The 21,020-nt window shown below is 41.3% G+C and overlaps 1 protein-coding gene across 2 annotated transcripts in view; it reads left to right on the top strand.

The window, feature by feature from the left end:
• The window catches only part of DUSP29 (dual specificity phosphatase 29), a 50,277-nt gene extending 31,073 nt beyond the window's left edge, over positions 1-19,204 (top strand). For both annotated transcript variants that reach the window (XM_048310563.1, XM_048310562.1), the window contains exons 2-4: positions 1,975-2,188; positions 12,101-12,321; positions 17,288-19,204. In XM_048310563.1, coding sequence (XP_048166520.1) covers positions 2,004-2,188; positions 12,101-12,321; positions 17,288-17,535 — 654 coding nt within the window. In that variant the 5' untranslated portion in view covers positions 1,975-2,003 and the 3' untranslated portion in view covers positions 17,536-19,204. The remainder of the gene's footprint in view (positions 1-1,974; positions 2,189-12,100; positions 12,322-17,287) is intronic.
• Positions 19,205-21,020: the final 1,816 nt, after the last annotated feature.

Here is a 21,020-nt window from a genome sequence, read left to right as displayed (position 1 = left end):
CCTTCTGCCCCCAACCAAATGCTTCGTGACAATTATTTCCAGAGTTTAAGTAGCCAACCAGCCCTTTTGCCCACTTTCCCCTCCTCCTAGTTAAATTCTGTTACTTCTTACATAGTGTAGAGTCAAATCTGAAATGCATGTTTTATTAGAGGAATTTCAACTGATGCTCTCCTGTGCTCTAATTCAATTTAGAAATCCCCACAGCAGATAACATTGGCAAGGCATAAAAGAACATAGTGTACTTGAAAGTTCAGGGAGCATATGGCTTCCCAGGACAGACAGAAACAAAGATTTCTCAGCAGTGGTCGAGTTTTCAGAATGTTAACCAAGCTTCAAACTGTGCCGGTGTTCCAGTACCACAGACTATTATTTGCAGATGTAATTACCCTGTTCTGAGGTGTAACAAATCAATGCACTGTGGCCACCAACTGTGATTACTGATTACATTGCTTTCTCTTCTTCCCTTCCTTTCCTCCACCCCATTTTATGGAGCCATGAATAAAAGTAGTCAGTCCTTCAGCATCAAGGCAACAGGCTCTCAGTTAAGATAATTCCCTACTAGACAAATAGCAGTTCTTATCAAGTTCTAGATAACAGCCTAATCACTCCCAACTCAGATTGTCTTAGATTAGTATCTCTGACAGACAAACATCATCTACACACTGCTGAGTCTGCATGTAGAATTAGCATAATTCTGGCATGGGAAGGAAAAAGGCTCTCCCAGGGCCTGGCTACTGGGGCAGAGAGATGGGACTAGGTACTACACATAGGCATGCAAGACAATCCCAAAGTAAATTTGCTACAAGCTGGAATTCTCAGAGCCCTTTAAAAATCTCAAGAGAGGACCACTTAGCTAAACATCATCATTATGTTTTAAGAAGCTTGGCTGAAAGATAGATCCCCTTGCCAGTGAAAGCAGGCCAATTTTTGAACAAAGGTGTACACTTGCCAAACAAAAACGGACTCCACAATCTTACACAGCTTTGGAGTCAGAAAACAGGAGTCATTTGGCTTTTTCAAGCTTTGTAGAGAAACAGAACGTGACAGGCACAAAAGAGCCCAAACTGAGCAAACAAACCCCATGGGTACGTGGGATGTCAGTGAAAAATGGACATCCTGCTTTCAGGAGAGCTCTACAATAGCCGCATGAAGGCATTAGCCAGATTTTTGGAATTAAAAGGACACAAACATTCAGCAAGCAACACAAAAAACAATTTTGGGAGCAACTACAGGGTTCACTGCCTGTAAGAAAGGTGGATTTTTGGCAGGCTCTACTTGCACACTTCATAAGATCAAGCCCAACTCCACATGTTGTTACAAGTCTCTTTCAGAACCACAGGGTTCAACTTCTCCCTTCAAGGGAATAAGAGACATGAGCAACTGCTACCCTGAGACATCAGAGAGCCCAGGAGGAGAAACCAAAACAGAGCCCACAGGGAGATACAGCAGATAGGGAATCTGCAACTGGCAACACAGGAAAAAGACAAATAGAAGAGAATAGAACGGTACATGCAACATTTGCTTGGATAGACACATTTCATCTCCCTACATTGCTGAAAATCACAAAGGACAAGCCTTTAGGAGAGTCTTAGTTAATGATAAAAAACCCCAATAACTTAAGTTTGCACTCAGTTCCCCTAGGTGCTTTAGATCCCTAGGCTGCTAAACCTACCAAAGTTTTACTAGTGGATTTTTCAGGAAACAAATTCCTGGCAGAGGCTGAATTTCAATAATCACAAACCTTTGGGTTTTGTTCCCACTGCTGGTGAGCTCATCCAACAACATATTCTTCACCTCATTCAGGAGAGGCAGAAATCCAGGTGCAAGTCTGTGTTTGCCACAGAACAGGTTCACCTGTCTTGTGCAATGCTCAATCACACCTGGTCTGCGCTGCTCCCAGGATCCCACAGCTGGAGCAAGAGTCACTTGCTTTGTGCTTCCTTGGGTTAATGTTCTGTTTTGGTTGCATTCCAGTTTCTTGCACATCCTGAGAGCACTACTCCATGGACAAGATGTCATCAGGAAGCTGGAATGCTGGGAAGAAAAATGCATACACAGCAGTCAAAGTAGATCCTGATGAGGACTATTGTACCCCAGGTGCATTTGAACTGGAGCGGCTCTTCTGGAAGGGATGCCCAAAGTACACGCACGTCAATGAAGTCTGGCCCAACCTCTACATAGGAGACGAGTAAGTGTACACAGTACCCCTGACAATAAGTATACCCCATACATCTCTACATAGGGGATGACCAAGCTCTACTAAACACAGCTCACTGACAGAGCAAAGTGTTCGAAACCACTGGCAGATGCCAGAGTTCTACAGAGCAATCAGAGCCCAGCGTGGCCCTGACTGTTACTGCTGCTTCAGGAAAGCACAGAGTAAGTGCAGCTGGGTCTGCTGGTAAAGACAGAGCGAGAGCACTGGCTGTGGCACCGGTGTAGGCTGCAGAGGTTGAAGCCCATCATGACCTATTTTTAAATGGTTCATTTCAAGGAGCAATTTGTCATTTATCTGTGAGTGGAAGTCATTCCACAGTTACACTCACAGAAGAGCATGGCCTAGATGTGTTGGCTACACCTTAGGATGGTTTAGGCCAAAAATGTAATTCTTGAAAAGTGACTGAAGAGACAGCTCACCATGCAGTGGTATTTTTGCATTTCCAAGCCTGTGCTTGTGTACATGGAACACTCTGCATTTCCAAATTGCTCAAGAGATTAAAGCAAACAGAACCCTGAGGAAGGCAAAGCTGTAGAGATGTGTCTCACTGATCAGATCAAGTGTGATTTGGAAAAAAACCAAACCCACAAAACAGACTTGGTTCTGCTGAGCACAGGACTAAACTAGAAACAGCCTATTCCAGGAAGCAGAGATGACTGCTGCAGCAGGAGATATGCCATCAGAAAACCCCCCAACCCAAGCCCTGAGCGGAGCAAGAGAGCTTTTCTTACCCCTTTGGCATTATTGGTCCAGTTCCCATTTTCCTCTACACCCTTCACTAACATGACATTTATTTTTTACATCATCACTGAAAGACACAAGTAGGAGTCCCACTGGCTCCAAAGTTCTCAATAATTTTTTAAAAGGTCCTAAAATTCATCTGTTGCCAGCTTATAAAAGACGAAAGATATACAGCTTTGAAAGTTACAAGACTCCTAATATCATCCACCAATTACTTCTGTGGCGCCAGAGGCAACAGAAAGGACACAAGAGTTCTGGTCTTGAACCAAGCCAGGGCTCCCACTTCTAGAGATGAGGGTGGGAGAGTGTGTGTGTGTGTGTGTGTGGTGTGGGATAAAAAAACTAAGCCATGGGAACAGCCTGTCCAAATGATTCAGGAACAAAAGAAAAGAGGGTTAAGTTTTTCTATCCATATCTGACCCTGCCCCTCCTGTTAGATATTTCTAACTCAAGATTCACCACAGAGAACAGCCTCTTCTGGCATTTATTTCCTACTTCATTGTTTAGAATCACCAGCAGAATTATTCTGAATGAAGTTGTTAGAAGAATTTCCCTCTAATCTCTGTGATGAAGCACTAAATGTGCCTGCTGAACAAAGGGTTCTAACCACACAAGAAGTGAGTCTCTCAGCCCAGGACAGCAGGCACTGACTCTTTCCTGTAATCTTCCTATAGCAGTGGCTTCTTACACCTTGTAATTTAGTAAAAGCTAGAAGGCATGACTCTGAATACAGCACACACCTGGCACTTCATACACATTAACCAGAGGAACAGAAATACAAGCTTCTTGAGAGGTACATAGAGCTACACCCCCTTATGCTGGGCAGTGTGTTTCTGCAGGGGACTGGTCTTAAGTCAGGAGGAAAACCAACAGTGCTTCAAGGGAAAACAAGTCTCCCACATGACAAGACAAAAGAATGAGAAAACCAATGGAGAAAGAAAAACAAGTGAGGAGCAGGTGGGGGGGAACAGAAATAAAACTTGACCAGAAAATGTGATTCCCTAAAGGAGAACAACTATTGTCAGCCAGGTTAGGGCAAACTTGACACGGCAGAAAATCTGAGAGGAGAACTGGTCTGCAGGCAAGATGCAGCCTTTCACTACCATAACTAAAATTTGCTTTGAAATAGGCAAAGTCCACAGACCTCTATATCTTTGCTGGAGCCAGCTCCATATCTTACTCCTGACTAACAGCTTACCCCCTCAGTGTGGCAGGGTTTTTGTATTGTTTTAAGATCTTGCATTAGAACTGGTGGCCAAAGAGATGCCACAAGCCATGAACAGATGTTGGGTGTATTTGCATCTGAAGCCATGCTAAATTAAGGTTGATCTTGAAAGAATTTGGTGGAACTCATCAACAAAATCAAATGAACACACACATGCAGAGTTTATCTTCAGAGCCTCCACATCTGTGCTTCATTCCTGCCTCCTGCATTTACAAGGTTAACAGGACTTGTGACTGCTTATGGAAATGCTAATTAATTACCCTGACTACGTAATCACATCTTCCTTCTAATGCAATACAGGCTATCAAGGAGCCCTGTGAGGCCACTCCATCTTTTTGTTACAAGGCTTCACTGCAGATGTTGCCCAGAGGCAATGAAATCTCTATGAGCCTGTCAGAGCCAGAATAATCAAAGCCTCAAAATATAACATGCTGTGTTCAGCTCCAATTGAATTTTTCCCCCAGCAAGTTCCAAGGGCTTTGAAAGACCAGATACTGGAACTTGTATGACACAGCCCAGTGATAGGCATAAAACACACTTGGCCAAGATTTTGATTCAATTGCTACCAGGATTAGTGTTTGCATGTATCCTCCTCATATTTAGAGGTCTTCTAAAGGGATAGAAAGCAGCCTTGTCTTTCTCCTTTTTTTCACTGGCCACCTGTTTGCTTGCACAGGCAGTTTTACTGGCTAATCCCAAACCTGCTTAGTTCACCTGGATCACATGGAAAGTCTCTGCCAGTTACTCATCTTGTAGTTTCTACTTGTAGTTCTTCAGTGATGGCCTTATTACCTGAGATGATGTTTAGGGTTCTGCATTTCTGATGTTCAAAGAATATTTCAGCTGAAGACAAAGGCCTCCCAATTTGTTTTCCTCTTAAACATCCACTAGATCTCATTAGTCTTTAAGGCCTGATCACAATCTCAGGTCTTGCCGTGTTGTCAAACTATTACCAGAGAAAAAAATCTTCTGAAATGTAATTCTTTACAAGTCAAGTATGAAAAATAATTTTCTGGGTATGCAGCTGAACTGAGCTTGCAATTTAGAAAAGCTATGGTCTCTGCCTGTGCTGTGCCATGGCTCATGGTCTTCAGAACTAATGCAGGTAAGGAAAACACGTAACTCAAACCTACAATTTGGAGTGCATGATAATTAAGATCAATAGCTAAACACTAAATATATGCTTAACTAAAACTCATTCTCTCCTTTTACCTTTCTGCAGAGAAGCAATACAGTATTGCTTTTTCCAAGTGACTAAGTAAAAAGACAATTTACACTAACCTAGAAGAAAACAGATGGGACTCACTCAGGCTAGAAAACAGCTACCTCCCACCGTTTAGCATTACGAACTCCTAGCATCTACACCAGTATTAATCATATAAAAATAGAAGCAAATGCAGATTTAGATTATAACAACACTCTTGAGGACATAGTTTCAACTTGGGTAGAATGAGAATCTGCCAATTGTAACAGCAGTTTAACAATCCAGAAAATCAGATCTTTAACACTGGACAGTAAACTTCAACGCTCCAATGGTTTCCAAGACAAGTAACACTTCCTTGTATAACATCTCTGTCTACCAGTGATTTCTAACATTTGATGAGTGACTGAAGTTAAGACCAGAAACTGACTGAGTACAGCATGTGTGCTTGGTGCCCTTGGTGTGTAGAAAGCAGAGCGCTATTTCCTCTGTCTAGGTTGTATCACTTACAAAAACTACATCCACCATTTTGGGCTAGAGGAAAATGAACTACTAAATCTTTTTCTATCCCATATTCTGATGATCCTGTTCAGTATTTTCAGTGGTACCTAAAAATTCTTTTAATTCACACTGAACAGGAGGTACCCAGAGAAATGGAGCAACACCTCAGAAGGAAAAGGGGATACAATGCTATGCTATCTCTAGACTCCCTCAGTGCCGGAGTTACCAAAGAAAATTGGGTCAGTATTATTGGAAATTCTCAGCATCTCTCCTCAGGAGGGAGAACTGCCAGATTTTCTTAAGAAAGTGTCAATATTGCCTATATTCAGCAAGCTTCTTTCTGACACTGACCATCTGGTAAATTACCATCCTGCGTTGAGCTTTCCTTTAGCGCTTAAGAAAATGGAAAAGTTTGAGAGAGATGATTCCTCTCCTAGTAACATGTTGCCTCAGATTTCTTTGTGTTTTGTCAATCTGGGTCACATCAATCCATGGCTTTAACAGTCTATACTGAAACATGTTTCCATTGCACAACCTTTGCAGGAAGTTTAAGAGACTTGGTTCTACTTAAAGTTGATAAACACACCAAGTCATCTGGTTAAGCAGTATCAGCTGTAAGGTGCTGACTTACCTGGGAGTTGCTCTGACCATACCCTCCTGAGGTATTTTGGATAATTACTTCCCTTCCTTTTAGGTGTACTTGTGCTTTCCTCATGAGCCGCCATATCTTCCCTTTGTTAACTGCTTTCAATAAACTTAATACTGCATGTGAAGGTGCAGGCTGCAGTGCCTGCAAATTCTTTTCCCCTCTCTTCTAATTCCATTGATTGGGGCAACTTTCTAAAAAATCAGCTGGGACTAAAGCTTGTTATGATAGTATTTTTGAAAAGAGAGAGAGGGGATTTGGTACACTGGAGACAGCAACCTGAAAGAAAGCATTCTTTTTCATGTTGTAACTGCTTACATTGTTGCTTCCAGAAGAAGGCAGGGTTTGCTGCAGCACTTGCTATTAACCCTATGAAACTTAGCCTTAAAACTGACAGCAGGCACAGTTAAAGTCTCAGACAAGCCCTCTACTTGCCCTTGCACAACGCAAGAGAGGTAAATAGTCTTTTGGGAACCATCTGAAAATGGATGACACTTTTGTCTGGGTCAGTTTCCCGTTTTGGTGAGTCTGTTAGTATCAATATATCCATATGTGAAAGTGATTTTATCTCCAATTTTCACCATTGAGGTGGGATTCCCACATCAAAGTACTCCCCCTTGCCTCAGAGCTTTAAAAACATGTTTATGAGTCCATCTGCCCTACAGTAAAGGCAAGGTCTGATTCAGCAAAGCACTGAGCTTTTGCTTAACATAGAGAAAAGGACTTCTGGGTATACTTAACTTTTAGCATAAGTTTATGTGCTCTGAACTGAAGAGCTGATGAGCTTTTACATGGGACCAATCTGCCCAGGTCATCTCTTACTAAACTGAATTACACTGAAATTTTCACTGTTGTCTCCCAGTGCCACATTTCACATTCAAGGCAGACACTGGAGACCACAGTTGCACCATGTAAAAGGAAATCAAGTGCTAATAGCACAGACGGTGGAGATGTACAAGATGAAAACAATTGCAAGAGTAGCCAAGTGCTTACAGCTTCACCTACACTGGCATTCGTAGCAAACTCATCTTTACAATGACTATTTAAAATGCAACCATAATCGCAAAAATGGAAGTATTAATTGCAATTTATAGGAAACAGTAGCACCTGAAGAGGGGAAAAGAAGAAAGTTGTTAGCTTGACTATTACACTCTGGTAGTGAGCCAATTACAAGGAAAAAAACTATGCCTTTTCTAGTCAAAAGTGAATTAGAAATAGAGTTACAAATCCTCCAATAAGGTATAGGATTCATATACCCCTGAACAACCCTGTGCTGTTAGTAACCTCAACCAATCAGATATTTTCAGATATTTATGCCTGATTTGTTCCTCCCTTTCCTCTAAAATACTGATACCTCAGGCATGGTAAAAACTGCATCCTTGCAGACCAAGAGCATTCCCTTCTCCTTGGGGTGTAATCAGAAGTATCATGCATGATGAAACACAACAAACCCCACGGGCTCTGGTTACAGTGTACAGACACAGGAATGCTTTCACAACAGCATCTACACTGCAGACTCAGCTGAGGGTGGAAAGCAAGCCAGTCCTTCCCACAAAGCCAGAGCTCACTGCTGGCTACGGGCAGTCCAAGCAAACATGTTGAGGGGCCCAGTAACATTTCCATTTACAGGCACACAGGTCCCCCATGTGAGGCCTTACCAGGCTGTTTCTTGCTCTGCTAGCTGGCAACCAACCTGCTTGCAAACCCAGCATGACCCCCAGTTTAACTGCCTACACTATGGCAGTGTCAGAGTCTCAGCACAGGCTATCTCTGCCTGGTAATGTTCATGATCAAAGTACAAAGCACTGGCTGACAGGAGGTAAGAAGCAGATAAACCTGAGCCAGTATGACAAGTGGTGGTCCAGCTGGGCTCTTCGCCTAGATTTTAGGGAAAGATTTTACGAGGAAGAAAAAAGGGGAAAAATTTTCAAAGAACAGTAGGGAAATCTCTTATGAAAATATAATTATTGAGTGTAAGACTGGGGGGATGGAGAGAAAGACGAAAGAGCTAAAGTACTTTCTAATCTCCATATTAGGTTTGAAACCAAGCACTCTTGCTCTTGAAAAAGACTAAGTGTCACTTCAGCTTTCTTCAAAAGATGCAGATTCCAAAGCCCAAGGCACATACCTCTTGCAGTCCAGTGAACTCTATTTTCTGTTACACAACAACTGTTTCTTCATATCTCCACACAACATTATATATGAGGAACCTTAGGAAAAGCTTTCCATAGATAAAAGTACCCAGGGTATCTGCTCTAAGAAAAGTGCCTGACATCCTCTTTACAGACTGTATGCAATAGCTCAGCCTGCAGATGCAAAAGCCACATGGCCACAGGACCTGTACTGACCCTGCTCCACTTAGGGCAAGTATTTTAGGTCTTACTTCCACTGACAGGTTCTACAACACCTACACACAGTTTGAGTGACAGCTATTCCAGTGAAAATGTGGAGAACTTAACAGATTTGAGGGATCAGCACTGAGCATTTGTTTTCTTGAAGTTTTTCAGATTAGCAATGTCAGTAGGAAAAAAGAAAATATGCATCTATATTACAAAGAAAACAATTCCATTGGGTAAAGTTCCATTCAGTCCCAAGGGTATTGCCAAATCAGTTTGCATATCAAGCACAATTAGAAAGCAGATAACATTTTAAAGTCAGCCCAGCCCAAGCATTGAGGAAAACAGAGCATAAATTCTTTTGTGCCAAAGACACTGGAGTAGAAAACTTCGCAAGTATTTCCTTGGTACACTTGTAATTTGCTGTTAAAAAAAAGTTATTTCACAGAAGGTGATTTAGTGACATCTGAGCATTTACAACGAGTTTTTTCAACACCATTCAAGGTTGACACATTGCTGCTTCCGAGTCCATTTCCAGCCCAAGTCAGGAAACAAATGGAGCAAACAGAGTAACAATGTGCATATTCCCAACCTCCAACAGGTCAAGGGCAAAACAACAGCTAATGCATTTGTGATGCAAAATGATTGAACTGATTAAATACAAAAGAGGAGGATTAATTCCATCCTGGGCCTCAAATTCCCAGAATGCAGCTACAGGCAAGACTGGGAGATGGAACGGGAAGTTCACAGGAACTTGGCCAGGCTGAGCCAACTGCTTATGTAAGTTACTGAAAGACAGTATCCCTTCTTTCTGAATACATATTGGAAAACTGAGGCCACCCAACATTGCAAAAGCAGATCCTAGGAAACAGAACAAGGCTGTGTGACAGTCAGAAAAATGCATTAGTTGCACCCACTGTGTCAAAAGGCAATCTCCAATCAAGGAAACAGGAAAATTTGATTTCATATAAATACAAGTGTCAAATGTTAATGACTGTAACCTATTGTTTGACGTTGTCCTTGCTCAGAACAACTTGATAATTTAATTCTCATGCTATTTAGTAGCCTGAGCAGTGCTTGCAGAAGCCAAAGTGTGATAGTATCTATGGTCCATCAAAAACTTTGTTTTGCTACTGACCCTAACCACTCTGCAGTCCTACTTCCTGCTCACCATGTAGATCTCCACTTGCAAGGGTTCTCCTTGTGCATGGATCTCTGACCTGAAGCCCTCAGTCTTACATAGTTTGTAGGACAGATGCTTTGGGCCCAAGTTTGATGAATGAAAAACACATTTTCTCTGTTCCAGCATCAGGGAGGTAAAACAAAGACAGACTTAATTTGAAAGCAGCAACTGTAGCTCACCTCAAGGACATCAAAATGAAGAGTAGTCGTTATTCACTGCACCCTTACCGTTCAGCCAGGACATTTAACCTCTTTTATTTTAAGCACTCTCCATCCTTTCAGTAGAGGACTGAAGTGTCTTTGCTGGCAATGTGTACATACAGAGCATACACACCTGAAGGGAATCCTAAGGCACAAACCTCCTAAAAGGAGGGAGAAAAAGGAAAGTCTTTCTCAGTCAGTCACTGCTATAAGAACACAAAGGGAAAGAGTAAGCATTATTTAACATGAGGTGAAGGTGGCAACTCACAGCCCTAGCAGCAGGATGCTGCTGCTTCTCTGTCCTCCAGAGTCTACTGATCTTATTAGGTAGGCATCACCACGCTAAATGAAGCTTTTATTTACTTTTTACATTATTGTATAGGGGATGTGTGACATTATTTCATGGCAAAAATACCACTAGTATCAAGACATTATCATTCCTGACCAGAAAGGAATTTCTGCAGGGCAGTATCTACTGAGAACATGCAATAATCATGGATTTAATTTAAATTAAGAGCAAGCATAAGTAAAACCTTCAGTATCCATATCCCAGTTGAATGCTCTAATCATGAGGTTCTTGACTGCTCAGAGGGGGGTTTTGGCTTAGAAGTTGGAAAGGCAGTCAGCTTCAAGCTATTCTGGGCTGTCACCACTAGAATTACAAAACTCAACAGGTAGCCCACCACAATGTCCTGTGTGACAGCAGCTACATTTACACATGGAAGTGTTCAGGAAACATTCATGGAGAGAGGTACTTTTGACTGGAAAAAGCTTTTTTACATCATGCAGTATTTATGTGAAAATATATTAGCAGAATAAAGCCTATGCCATTTTTTCTTTTTGTAAAAAGCTTTGTAGATTTTCTAGTCACTAGTGAAACTTGACAGCTTTTTCAAAACAAAACTTTCCCAAACTAAAAGCTTTCTGTAGTGGAAGAAAAAACAGTTTTCACATGCCTGGCCACAAACTCCGCATTTTTTTGGAATTTCGTCCTGTTGGCAAGCACCTACAGTGGGTATTGAGCATACAAATCTAAGTTTTCCTCTCCTGTGTGACTTCCCTCATCCAAGGGAAGAGGGGACAATAACAAATGAGAACATTTGGCTAAATATATGACTTACAGCTTCCTCTGAAGGCTAATATCCAATTTCCATATCTAGTTCTTTTTGCTTTAGGCCTCTGGTTTGACCAAACATGACACTAAAATAGAGTTGTGATAGAAGTTGTATTCACAGAAGGGTGGGTCTTTTTAAATTTTGTTTATGTATTTTTTTAAGAAATGGAGAAAAACTCAGTAACTTCTTTTGGGGAAGAAGAGCTGCATTTTTGAATCCCAGATGACTTCACTACTCACATACTACTGACTATTTTATTAGTTCTGCAATATCATTTGATCACATCAAAGAAACTAACTTTTTAACTTTCGATAAGTTTCAGTTAAGGGACAGAGGGGGAAAACAGCAGTCATGGATCCTATTTCAAGTTCTGCCACTGATTCCCTTTTCTGGCTTTAAATAATTCCTTCTATTTCTTTCTGTATCTCAAGTTTCTTCTCGTACAAGATGGATAGAAGCCAGTATTGCCTATGTTACAAAGGTAACAGGAAAATAAATTCATATTAAACATGCTCTAAGGACCTGGGGGAGATAATTAGGAAATCCAAAAAGAATGACAACTCCAAACTGAATGACAATATCTTAAGATCCTTAAAATGGTAAATGATGCATTGCTAAAGCATTATCAGTTTCACTAACATTTAGAACATACCAAGTCAGAGGTTTTCTTAAATTTATTTTCTATTCTTGAATAAGAAGCTTCTTGACTTACATGACAGCCCTTGTTTTACCAGAAAAACTGCATTGGATCGCTACAGCCTTGAGAAGGCAGGATTCACCCACATCCTCAACGCAGCCCAAGGGCAGCGCAACGTGGACACGGGACCAGAATATTACAGCAACATGAGTGTGGAGTACCATGGAGTGGAAGCAGATGATCTCCCCACTTTCAACCTCAGCCAGTTCTTTTACTCAGCTTCCAAATTCATTGATAATGCACTTCAGGATGAAAGAAGTAAGGAGGGTGCTGAAAATGGTTCAAGCCAGTATAACATTTACTCCATCTGAGTAAAAGCATAGTTCCATGGCATTTAACCTTTTGGGAATGAAACAAGTCCAATACAGTTTAACAGAGCATATAAAACTAGTAGTGGGGAACCAGTTTAAGAGAAGATATAATTAGGACCCTTCTCAGTAATACCACCCCAAGAGCCCCTTACCACTTTTATCAAAGTTCTCATCACAGCTCCTATCAAGGGGTCCTGTATGACACAGATCTTTTGTTGTTGTTTTGACTCCTTCATAAACACATCAGAGACAACTGGACATTGCATAGGTGCCATGAATTAGGTGTCTTTTCATCCTTTTCCTGATTAATCCCTATCAAGAAAGGTTTAATGAATATTAGTTGCAGAGTGGTGGGAGAGAACACAAGTGGTCTCAGATATTCCATGCTGTCATTCCACAGCTCCATGCACTGCAGCATTAGGGTCTCTATATAAATATAGAAACCACCCTTCCTACTTGACCATCAGATCTACCCCAACCTATAACATTTATCTCTCTGCCATCCTCCAAGCAGCAGGGAACTGATACAGCTCTGACAGCAGTAATCTAGAAACATTTCATTAAAGTGTTTGTAATTTCTCAGCTTGATTACTACAATTCATTATTTGCTGATCTCCAGCAGTGTTCTATCAGAAAGCTTTACACTGATGTGAAGTGCTACAGCCTAGGCCTCACACTGACTTTCAATATTATTCCTACTCTTTTACCCCACATACTTTTAAAAAAAAATCTCAGCAGGATATTTTACCAGAAACCAGTTGAGAAACTTATGACTTTCCTGCTGACCTATAGAGACCTTAATATCAGAGGGTCAGATACTAAGTTTCTAGCCTTGTGTCAGCTTCTGTTCTTGGCTGTCTAGCTCAGCTGCAGGCAGTTACTACCTGACTTGCTTCCAATAGCCAGCCAAGTCTTTACAATTTTACCCTTTCAGCAAGTACAGTCCACACAACAGTCCCTTCCCTTGCTTGGGAGAAAACCTTGAAAGCAGATCAGTTTTAAAAATCAAAGTCCTAATAGCAGGAGAAACTGCTTCAGGAGCTTACATGCTTATGAAGAAAGGTTCCCAGCATTTCAAAAAAGTGTGTCTGAAGTACTGCCTTTGGAAAGGAGAGGATAACTAACACACACCCGTGTCTAGCCATGGCTGGAGGCCAGAGGTCAGTGGCAGACTGGAGTAGCTGGAATAAGAAATGCAGACTTCCTCATTCCCACCACCCTCCTGTTCCTGTAAGACTTTAGTCTGCTGTACTGAGGTAAAGAAACAAGCACAAGGGAAGCAGCAAGGGCAAGAAAAAAGCCTTGCATCCCAATAAATATTGTAAAAGGAAAGGATGAGATGGGGGGAGTATTAACCTTTTTGTTTCAAAACCACATCAAAGTCCAGGAAGTTCTGAGACAGTATCAAGCACCAGCCCAGCACTGGAACACAAAACCAAATTGAAGAGTGACTGGGTGAAGTACAAACCAAAAAAAAAAAAAAAAAAAAAACCTGCACTCAAGTAGATACTACAAATTGCAGTGATTTCTGTAGCTGTAGTAATTTCTGCCACATTCACATGGCTTTTAAACAGGTTAGCTAGGATCTTTTCTGATGAAGACCAATAAAATAAAGAACTACTGTAACACTCATGAAGAAAAAGAGCAAGCTCTTAACTTTCTCATGAGGGAAAAGTAAAATGTACATGTACACCTCTTATCCCAGCCAGAGATATGCATAAAGACACTATGCATGGCCCAGGAAGACACTGAGGTTTAAAGCATGACAATAGCTTTCCAATACACATTTACAGAATGACTCCAGAGGCTAGACTGAAGTGTGGACTGATGCCTCTTATGGAAGAAAAGACTAGAGGTAACTAGTGCTCTCCTCCAACAATATAAATGCTTCATTTGTGAATGCACATCTAGTGCAGAAATGTGTTCTGCATTTCAAGTGCTAAATGAACAGGCTGTTTTGTGGGCACCTTCCTGACTGACAACATCCAAATTCCTAAACAGGGTTTTGTATGAAGTAACGAAGCACCCATCTCCAGCGGTAGTGACATGGGACTTTAGTGTGTGGTGATAAATACTTCTGACCAGTAACACCTTTACATTGCTTTGCTGCTTTGTATTAGAACTGAGCAAATGCAGAGAGGGAAAGGGGTAAAAGAAAAAAGCTTCAGCTTGTGTGACCAGAATGTAGGTATTAATGAATTTACTCTGGCTTTATCACATTCTGGCTGTATCTGGGGTATGACCTTCAGCCAAAGGATCAAATTAATTGAATACGTGTCTTCATATAATGATTTTTGCTGGGAAAACGTTCAATAGTCAATGCTGTTGAAACAAGCTGTCATTCTAATGAGGAAGACCCTCTCTGAAACAGACCAGAAAGCTTGGCAATTTGGATGCTGTCAAAACAGTCCTAATTCTGATTTAGCATCCAAAATCTTCATGATGGTGAAGAAACTCCCCGATCAGAACTGTATTTGCAGGGTTTAAGCATGGGCTGATGGACGTAAGAATAGTTATAAGAGTAAGTTTTAGAGGCAAACTCTAATGGATCACAATTATGCTTGCTGTCATTCAGCTGTGAATAAAGTTTTCTCAAAACATGCAATTCAGACCATAGAACAGAATTTTTATCAGTGAGGGCTGTGTAACATGAAAGGAAGATATTATTTTAAGAAGTTTTTTGGTTTCCTACTAAGCTACAGATTTAATACTCATTCCTTTGGAATTTTAGTTCCTCAGAATGCAGAATAGAGGGGAACGGCATTTTCACTTCATATTAAAATGTCAGGGGAAAAATACACTGAAGAGAGATTTTAAAAGAAAACAAAGTGGGAAGAAGCTTATGAGACAGATACAAGGACCTGAGGCAGTTGACCAAAGACACATCAACATTCATGGCTCCATCTAACTCTTGAAACGGAGGGCTGCATCTAGACAAATTTTCAAGAAACACAAACCCAAGTCAAGTGAATGAAGTATTTCAGAGACCTGTCACCACCCAGCAGATCTCTGTCTCTGTGCACTGATACTGCAAATTCTGGCACACCTTGAAGATATAAGTGGTCAGAATCCAAGACTGCAAGAGCAGACTCCCTTTAAGGGAATGAGGGTTCAGAGTGGTCTTTATGTTAGAATGGAAGAGACTACAAAATAATACAGAAGGGACATGGCTCTGCAGAAGAGTGTCAAGTGTTCTGCTGTAACAGGCAGTTGGCTCTTGACTATTCACACACAGCAGAGGACAGACTTCCTTTTCTTTAAACCAGTGGACATTTCAGAAAATGGTACAGCCATTTTTTGCCTTTGTTAACACAATATGAAACTACATTTTCTCCTAGATCTCCTGCATTTGCCACCCACACAAAGCAAAGTGTTCCTTGTCCCATCATGTATTTTATCACCTCAACAGTAACACATTTACAAGGTGGGAAGCTCTAAAGAGAAGCACTGAAGGCCTAAACAAATGAGTGTTTTCATCCATTTCAAATATTTGCAATAATAATAGAATGGATTATCATTTTCCAGTAGAGGAAGAGGCACTTTTAGTTATCAGAAGGACTGGAATTTTGCCAAGATGCCTTAAAGACTATCTGCTGGGATTAGGATGCACAGTCTAACCATTAATCCTTTAGTGTTGGCAGTTCTTGATGCACCCATTACACAGCAGTGCTACTTGTGCCAAGACATCCTCTTGTGCCTGAAAGCAAAGGAGTTAATCGGCAGGAGTCATGGCTTTGCACCCAGCACTTCTCACTAGGCATAGCTAACAGAGATAAACTATTATTGGCCCTGATAGCATGTTTTTTATTTTTTTCTCCTGTGGCAATTCTGCTTAGCAGGGTGTTAGAGAGAGTGCTCCAAATCTACTTCCTTCAGCAGTTCAACCTTTTGCGAGAACCCCTCGAGGGCTTTGAATCATTTTTGGAAATCTTTTGAAGTGTTTCAAAACCTGTCAATCAGACCTGAACCCACTTACTGTTCTCCTCCTCCACCTCCTCCAGATACTGCTAACACAGAAGGTTCCACTTTGACTTACAACCTTGCTCCTATCCAAAGCCAAGGACTTTCTGCCTCTGGAAGCCCCAAGTTAAACCAGGCAATGTCACCGAGTTAAACTGTGGCATGTTTATTCAGAGATGAAAACTCTTGGCAAAGACTCTGCACACACAGGATACAAGACGGGCTCCTACTGCAAGGAGATGATTGTATTAGAACACTCAGATGATGGTGGTGGTGAAACATTACTTTCATTCAACACAACAGGGTGCTAGCCAGAAATTTCTACAGCAGCTTTTCTATAGTGTTTAAGAGCTGGTTTCTTTCCACTCCCTGGTTATATGCCTATGGCCTTTCTTATCCTCTGCCCCCAAAAATGGGCATAAAGTGATGCAATCTAGATCTTAAAGGACATTATTGTCAGAACAAAAAAAGACAAATCAAATTCGGTTACTTTTTGTGTCTAGATAGTAGAACTGAGAAAGGCACCCCCCATGCAATCCATTTATTCTCATGGAAGGACAGTGTGAGAACACACCAAACCCTCCCAACAACCTTGTGCTTTGGTCATTATTCCCAAACACAGAATTACATACACACTGTTTGTGAGACATGTAAGACAAGGCTGCAGCAGGGATCGCTGTGGTAATTAATGCAGCCCCCAGGCCTTCTCTGCAAGCTTTGTTCACAAATAAAAAGATACTTGGTTTAGGATTAAATGGATCATCCCTACTGTAGATGGTGTTCAGTTTTAAGATTTACTGCCTCAGTTTTCCCTCATGCAAAAGGAGAGGCTTATCAAGTGCTGGTAAGGGTAGTCAAACATCAGACAGAACAGGGGTGTTACAGAAACCTTCACTGTCAAAAGGAAAGGGTTACCCAGTGTCACTTCTGATGGTGTCCCTTTGTTTCCACAGGCAAGGTGCTGGTCCACTGTGTTATGGGCCGCAGCCGCTCAGCCACGCTGGTCTTGGCTTACCTGATGATTTACAAGAACATGACAGTGGTGGAGGCCATTGAGCAAGTGTCAAGGCACCGTTGCATCTTGCCAAACCGGGGCTTCCTGAAGCAGCTGAGAGAACTGGACATAGTGCTGGCACTGCAGAGGAGGAACAGCAAGAACAGCCTCCCACCTGCTGACCAGCAGAACAGCACCACCATCTAGCACTGTCCTGGCACGGCTGTGCTACTGGAAAAGAAACTCCATAAAAGGAGGGGAGGGGAAAGTGTATTTAATGACACAGTCACAAGGATCATTTGTTATTTGCTAGAAAAACAAAAAACCAAAGTCACTTCAAATACTGTCAAGATGAGAAAGAAGGGAAACCGAATTTAAAACTCATCATCTTAAAAAGTTCCAGCCTTAGCAGAATTCTTTGTTACATCAACAAATAAGTTTTTCTCTCTGCAAAAAACCTCAAACATTTACAACACAAAAAGGAGGCACAACTTAAAACTCTCTTCTAGCTGAGTACCCCCAAAATCCTGATCCTAAATCAAGCACACAGCCTTTAAAGGAGCGCAGCTAGGCACTCCTGAAGAAATCTTGCAGGAAAAACACTGATTTGTTTAGTCCAGAGTCCTGAAGGGTTTCACAGGAGTTTGCCTTTTTGTGCTGCTTCCTGGCATACCTGTTTCTTTTTTCACAGTGATAATCTAGGGCAGCACAGCAGTTAGAGAGCCTCTACATGAGGATCAACTACACCATGAGAACTAGAAACAAAGCAATACCCTTGAGAAGGTCAGATGCATAAGCAGCTACACTGGACAACAATTCAATGATATACATACACATGACATTGCAGAACTTTCAGTTTTAAATTGCTTAACTTGTCCTAAATCCTTCAACTGCCTGAATCATGTCCTTTACATTGTTATGATGAAGTTCAACACTGAACTTGTACAGCTCCAATAGCCCCCTAAATAATAATGGATTATAATCTGTTCTAATGAGATTTTAAAAAAGGCAAGAGTCACCAATGAAGCCTTTAAAAAAATGCCTCAGTGACCTTTCTTCCAGCAGAAGAAAGCTGCTGCAGTGCTTCCAGACACTGTTTAGATCCATCACTGCCAAATGTTTCCTCCTATCTCAGCTTTAATAGGTCATTGTCCTCCTACATATTTACATTTGTTAATAATTGCATCTGTTGACAGAAGTGGTGCTAATACACTAATGGGGACACCAGACCCACTTTTCTGCCTTAACTTATTTCATTTACCCTATTTGATACAAATGACCACCGTGTTTTGAAACAATGAGAGTTTTGCCAGCATTTGATATTCTTAAAATGTATGTCAGAGTAGGATCACAATTAAGCCACGTTCACCTTTGCTGCATCTGCAAAAAGGTGAGGTCCTCGCCCTCCCTACCAGAATTTTACCTAATTCAATCTATTGGGTAGGAGGCATTTGCTCAGTGCCTGAGAGGCACTTGGCCATGACCTGGCCATCAAGCACACAGGAGAGTTCTCTTGGTCTTTACCAGCTGACAAAAGACTTTGCAACTTTGGTACAGTATGAACTGTGTAAGTATTGGATACTTGTGAAAAAAAAAATACAGGGCAGAAATGTGCCACTGAGAACTGCAAGGACATGCTACAAACCAGAGTTGAGCACAACTTTATTCTATTTTTTGTAGATGTTAACAATGCTTCACAGGCTTGGAATCTCTAGTGTGAAGGCCTTCCTATTCCTTCACTTCCTTTTGGGGCCCAAAACCCAGTAAATCGTGCATTTCCAAACACCACCTGTAGCCAAGGCTGCAGATACCCATAATAGAATGCTTTTGATTTATCATTTGGATTTATCTGCATAATAAACACCTTATCTTTAAATTCTCAGAAAAGCAGACATTTAATATAACTAAACTACTACCAAATCCAAATTAGACATCATAATGTGAACAATATTCATGATAGAGATACACAAACTCTGGGACTTTGAGCAAATTAAGTAGCCCTATACCTGTATTAGGAGGGGAAAAAAAAACCACTGAAAAAGCCCCCCAGAAATAATAGGGAACTCAAAGGGAGTAATTCGATATTTCAAAAATAAATAAGCACTCACGATGTGAGTTTAGAGTAAAAACATTTTTGGATGGGGTCCCTCAACTCTTCCTGCCTACTTCCATAGCCCTTCAAATGCACCTTTTCAGACCACCTTATTGTCTACTGCAGTTTAATTCACAGCCAGACACAGAACAGTTCTCCCAGCCTTGTGTCAGACAGACCTGCCTTGCATGGCCCTGCTTTCATTTACACTGGCAGCAAAAGCTGAAATTTTTTTAGCATTTGCTTTAGAGACAGGAATTCTGTACCAAACGATAAACTAAATGATAACAAATATCTGTGATGATTTCCCTTTGTCAAGTTACAGGTTGTCTTCTTTCTTGTATCCTGCATGAGAGCTTGATGACTGCTGTAACTGAAAGAGGACTTGTAATTGATTTACACGCATAATTGATCACCCTCAGCACTACAGAAAATTGCCAGGGCCATTCTTTCTATTTACCATGCTGATATAAATGGAGTTTGTTTCCATTCACCACCCTGCCTGATGGACAAATTAAACAGCTTATAAAACTGAGAGACACAGTGATCTAACATGGAAGATTAGTACCTTTAGCAGCCCTTCATTTCTGTTTATATCAGAGATTCTTACAATGTTAGTAAAAAATCAGTTGCATTTTGCCCACAGCTAGGGGATCAGATAGCCTTGAGTGTAACAACACTTACCTTTCCTGTCTTTGCTAACAGGCTGAGTGCAGCTCCCCAGAGCACTGTCATTTGGCAGCTTCCAGATTAAGTATGTCCTGCTCCAAAGACAAGTATCTTTCCTAGAACCAGGTCTTGCCTGAAGGACTCAGCTGGCACAGCTGTGCCTACTAAGTAGTTTTGAAGTAAACATACTTTTCATTTACTTCCCAGCTTTTTTTGCCTACTGTTCTCCCAGAATTAATGGGACTTAATCAGAAAAGCAGAAGTTCTGGAACACCTGACTTCCACAAAGTGAGGCAACTCTTGCAAGCTGCTGATCAGCTGATTAACGAGCGTCAGCAGCACCGACTCCAGCTACGAGCCAGGTCTGCAGGTAACACACACACGGAACAAGGCAAGTTGATTTCCTTGTTGCCAACCACCAGTGGCATCGAGCATTCTGTAAGAGTGCATGGCCAAGGAAGCTGCCTACACTTCACAAGAATCATCTATTGCCATTCTCTGAAGAATTTTTTTGAAGACAGTAAAGCAAGAGCTCATTCCCCTCTGGGATGGTGCTAGAGCACACAGTCAAAACTGACACTGCAATGTGCACACAAGACAGAGAACAAGTACATCTGTCAAGGAAAAGACAACCTTCTTATGTATCAGAAATTTTAGTGCAGTAATGCAATTCACAGCTAAGCAGTCATTATGGGAAAAGATGCAGGATAGTCCCTTGTCCTCCTGAAAGGAATTAAGTTCTGAAATAACAAAATTCTATTGGAAACTTGCCTGTTGTGTGCACACTACGCATCATTTCCCAAACAACTTTTAACCTGTATATTGTAAGTACAGAATTTCAGCAATATGCTGGAGTTGGGATGCTCTATTTCAGGTTAGCAAATATTTGAAATGGTAAGAAGGTCTGATTTGTCTGTATGTTACAGGCTTC

This window comes from Corvus hawaiiensis, chromosome 8 (genome assembly GCF_020740725.1).
Source record: "Corvus hawaiiensis isolate bCorHaw1 chromosome 8, bCorHaw1.pri.cur, whole genome shotgun sequence".
Taxonomy (NCBI): domain Eukaryota; kingdom Metazoa; phylum Chordata; class Aves; order Passeriformes; family Corvidae; genus Corvus; species Corvus hawaiiensis.
The sequence above is the reverse complement of the archived record's forward strand: the minus strand, read 5'-3'. Positions and strand labels throughout refer to the sequence as shown.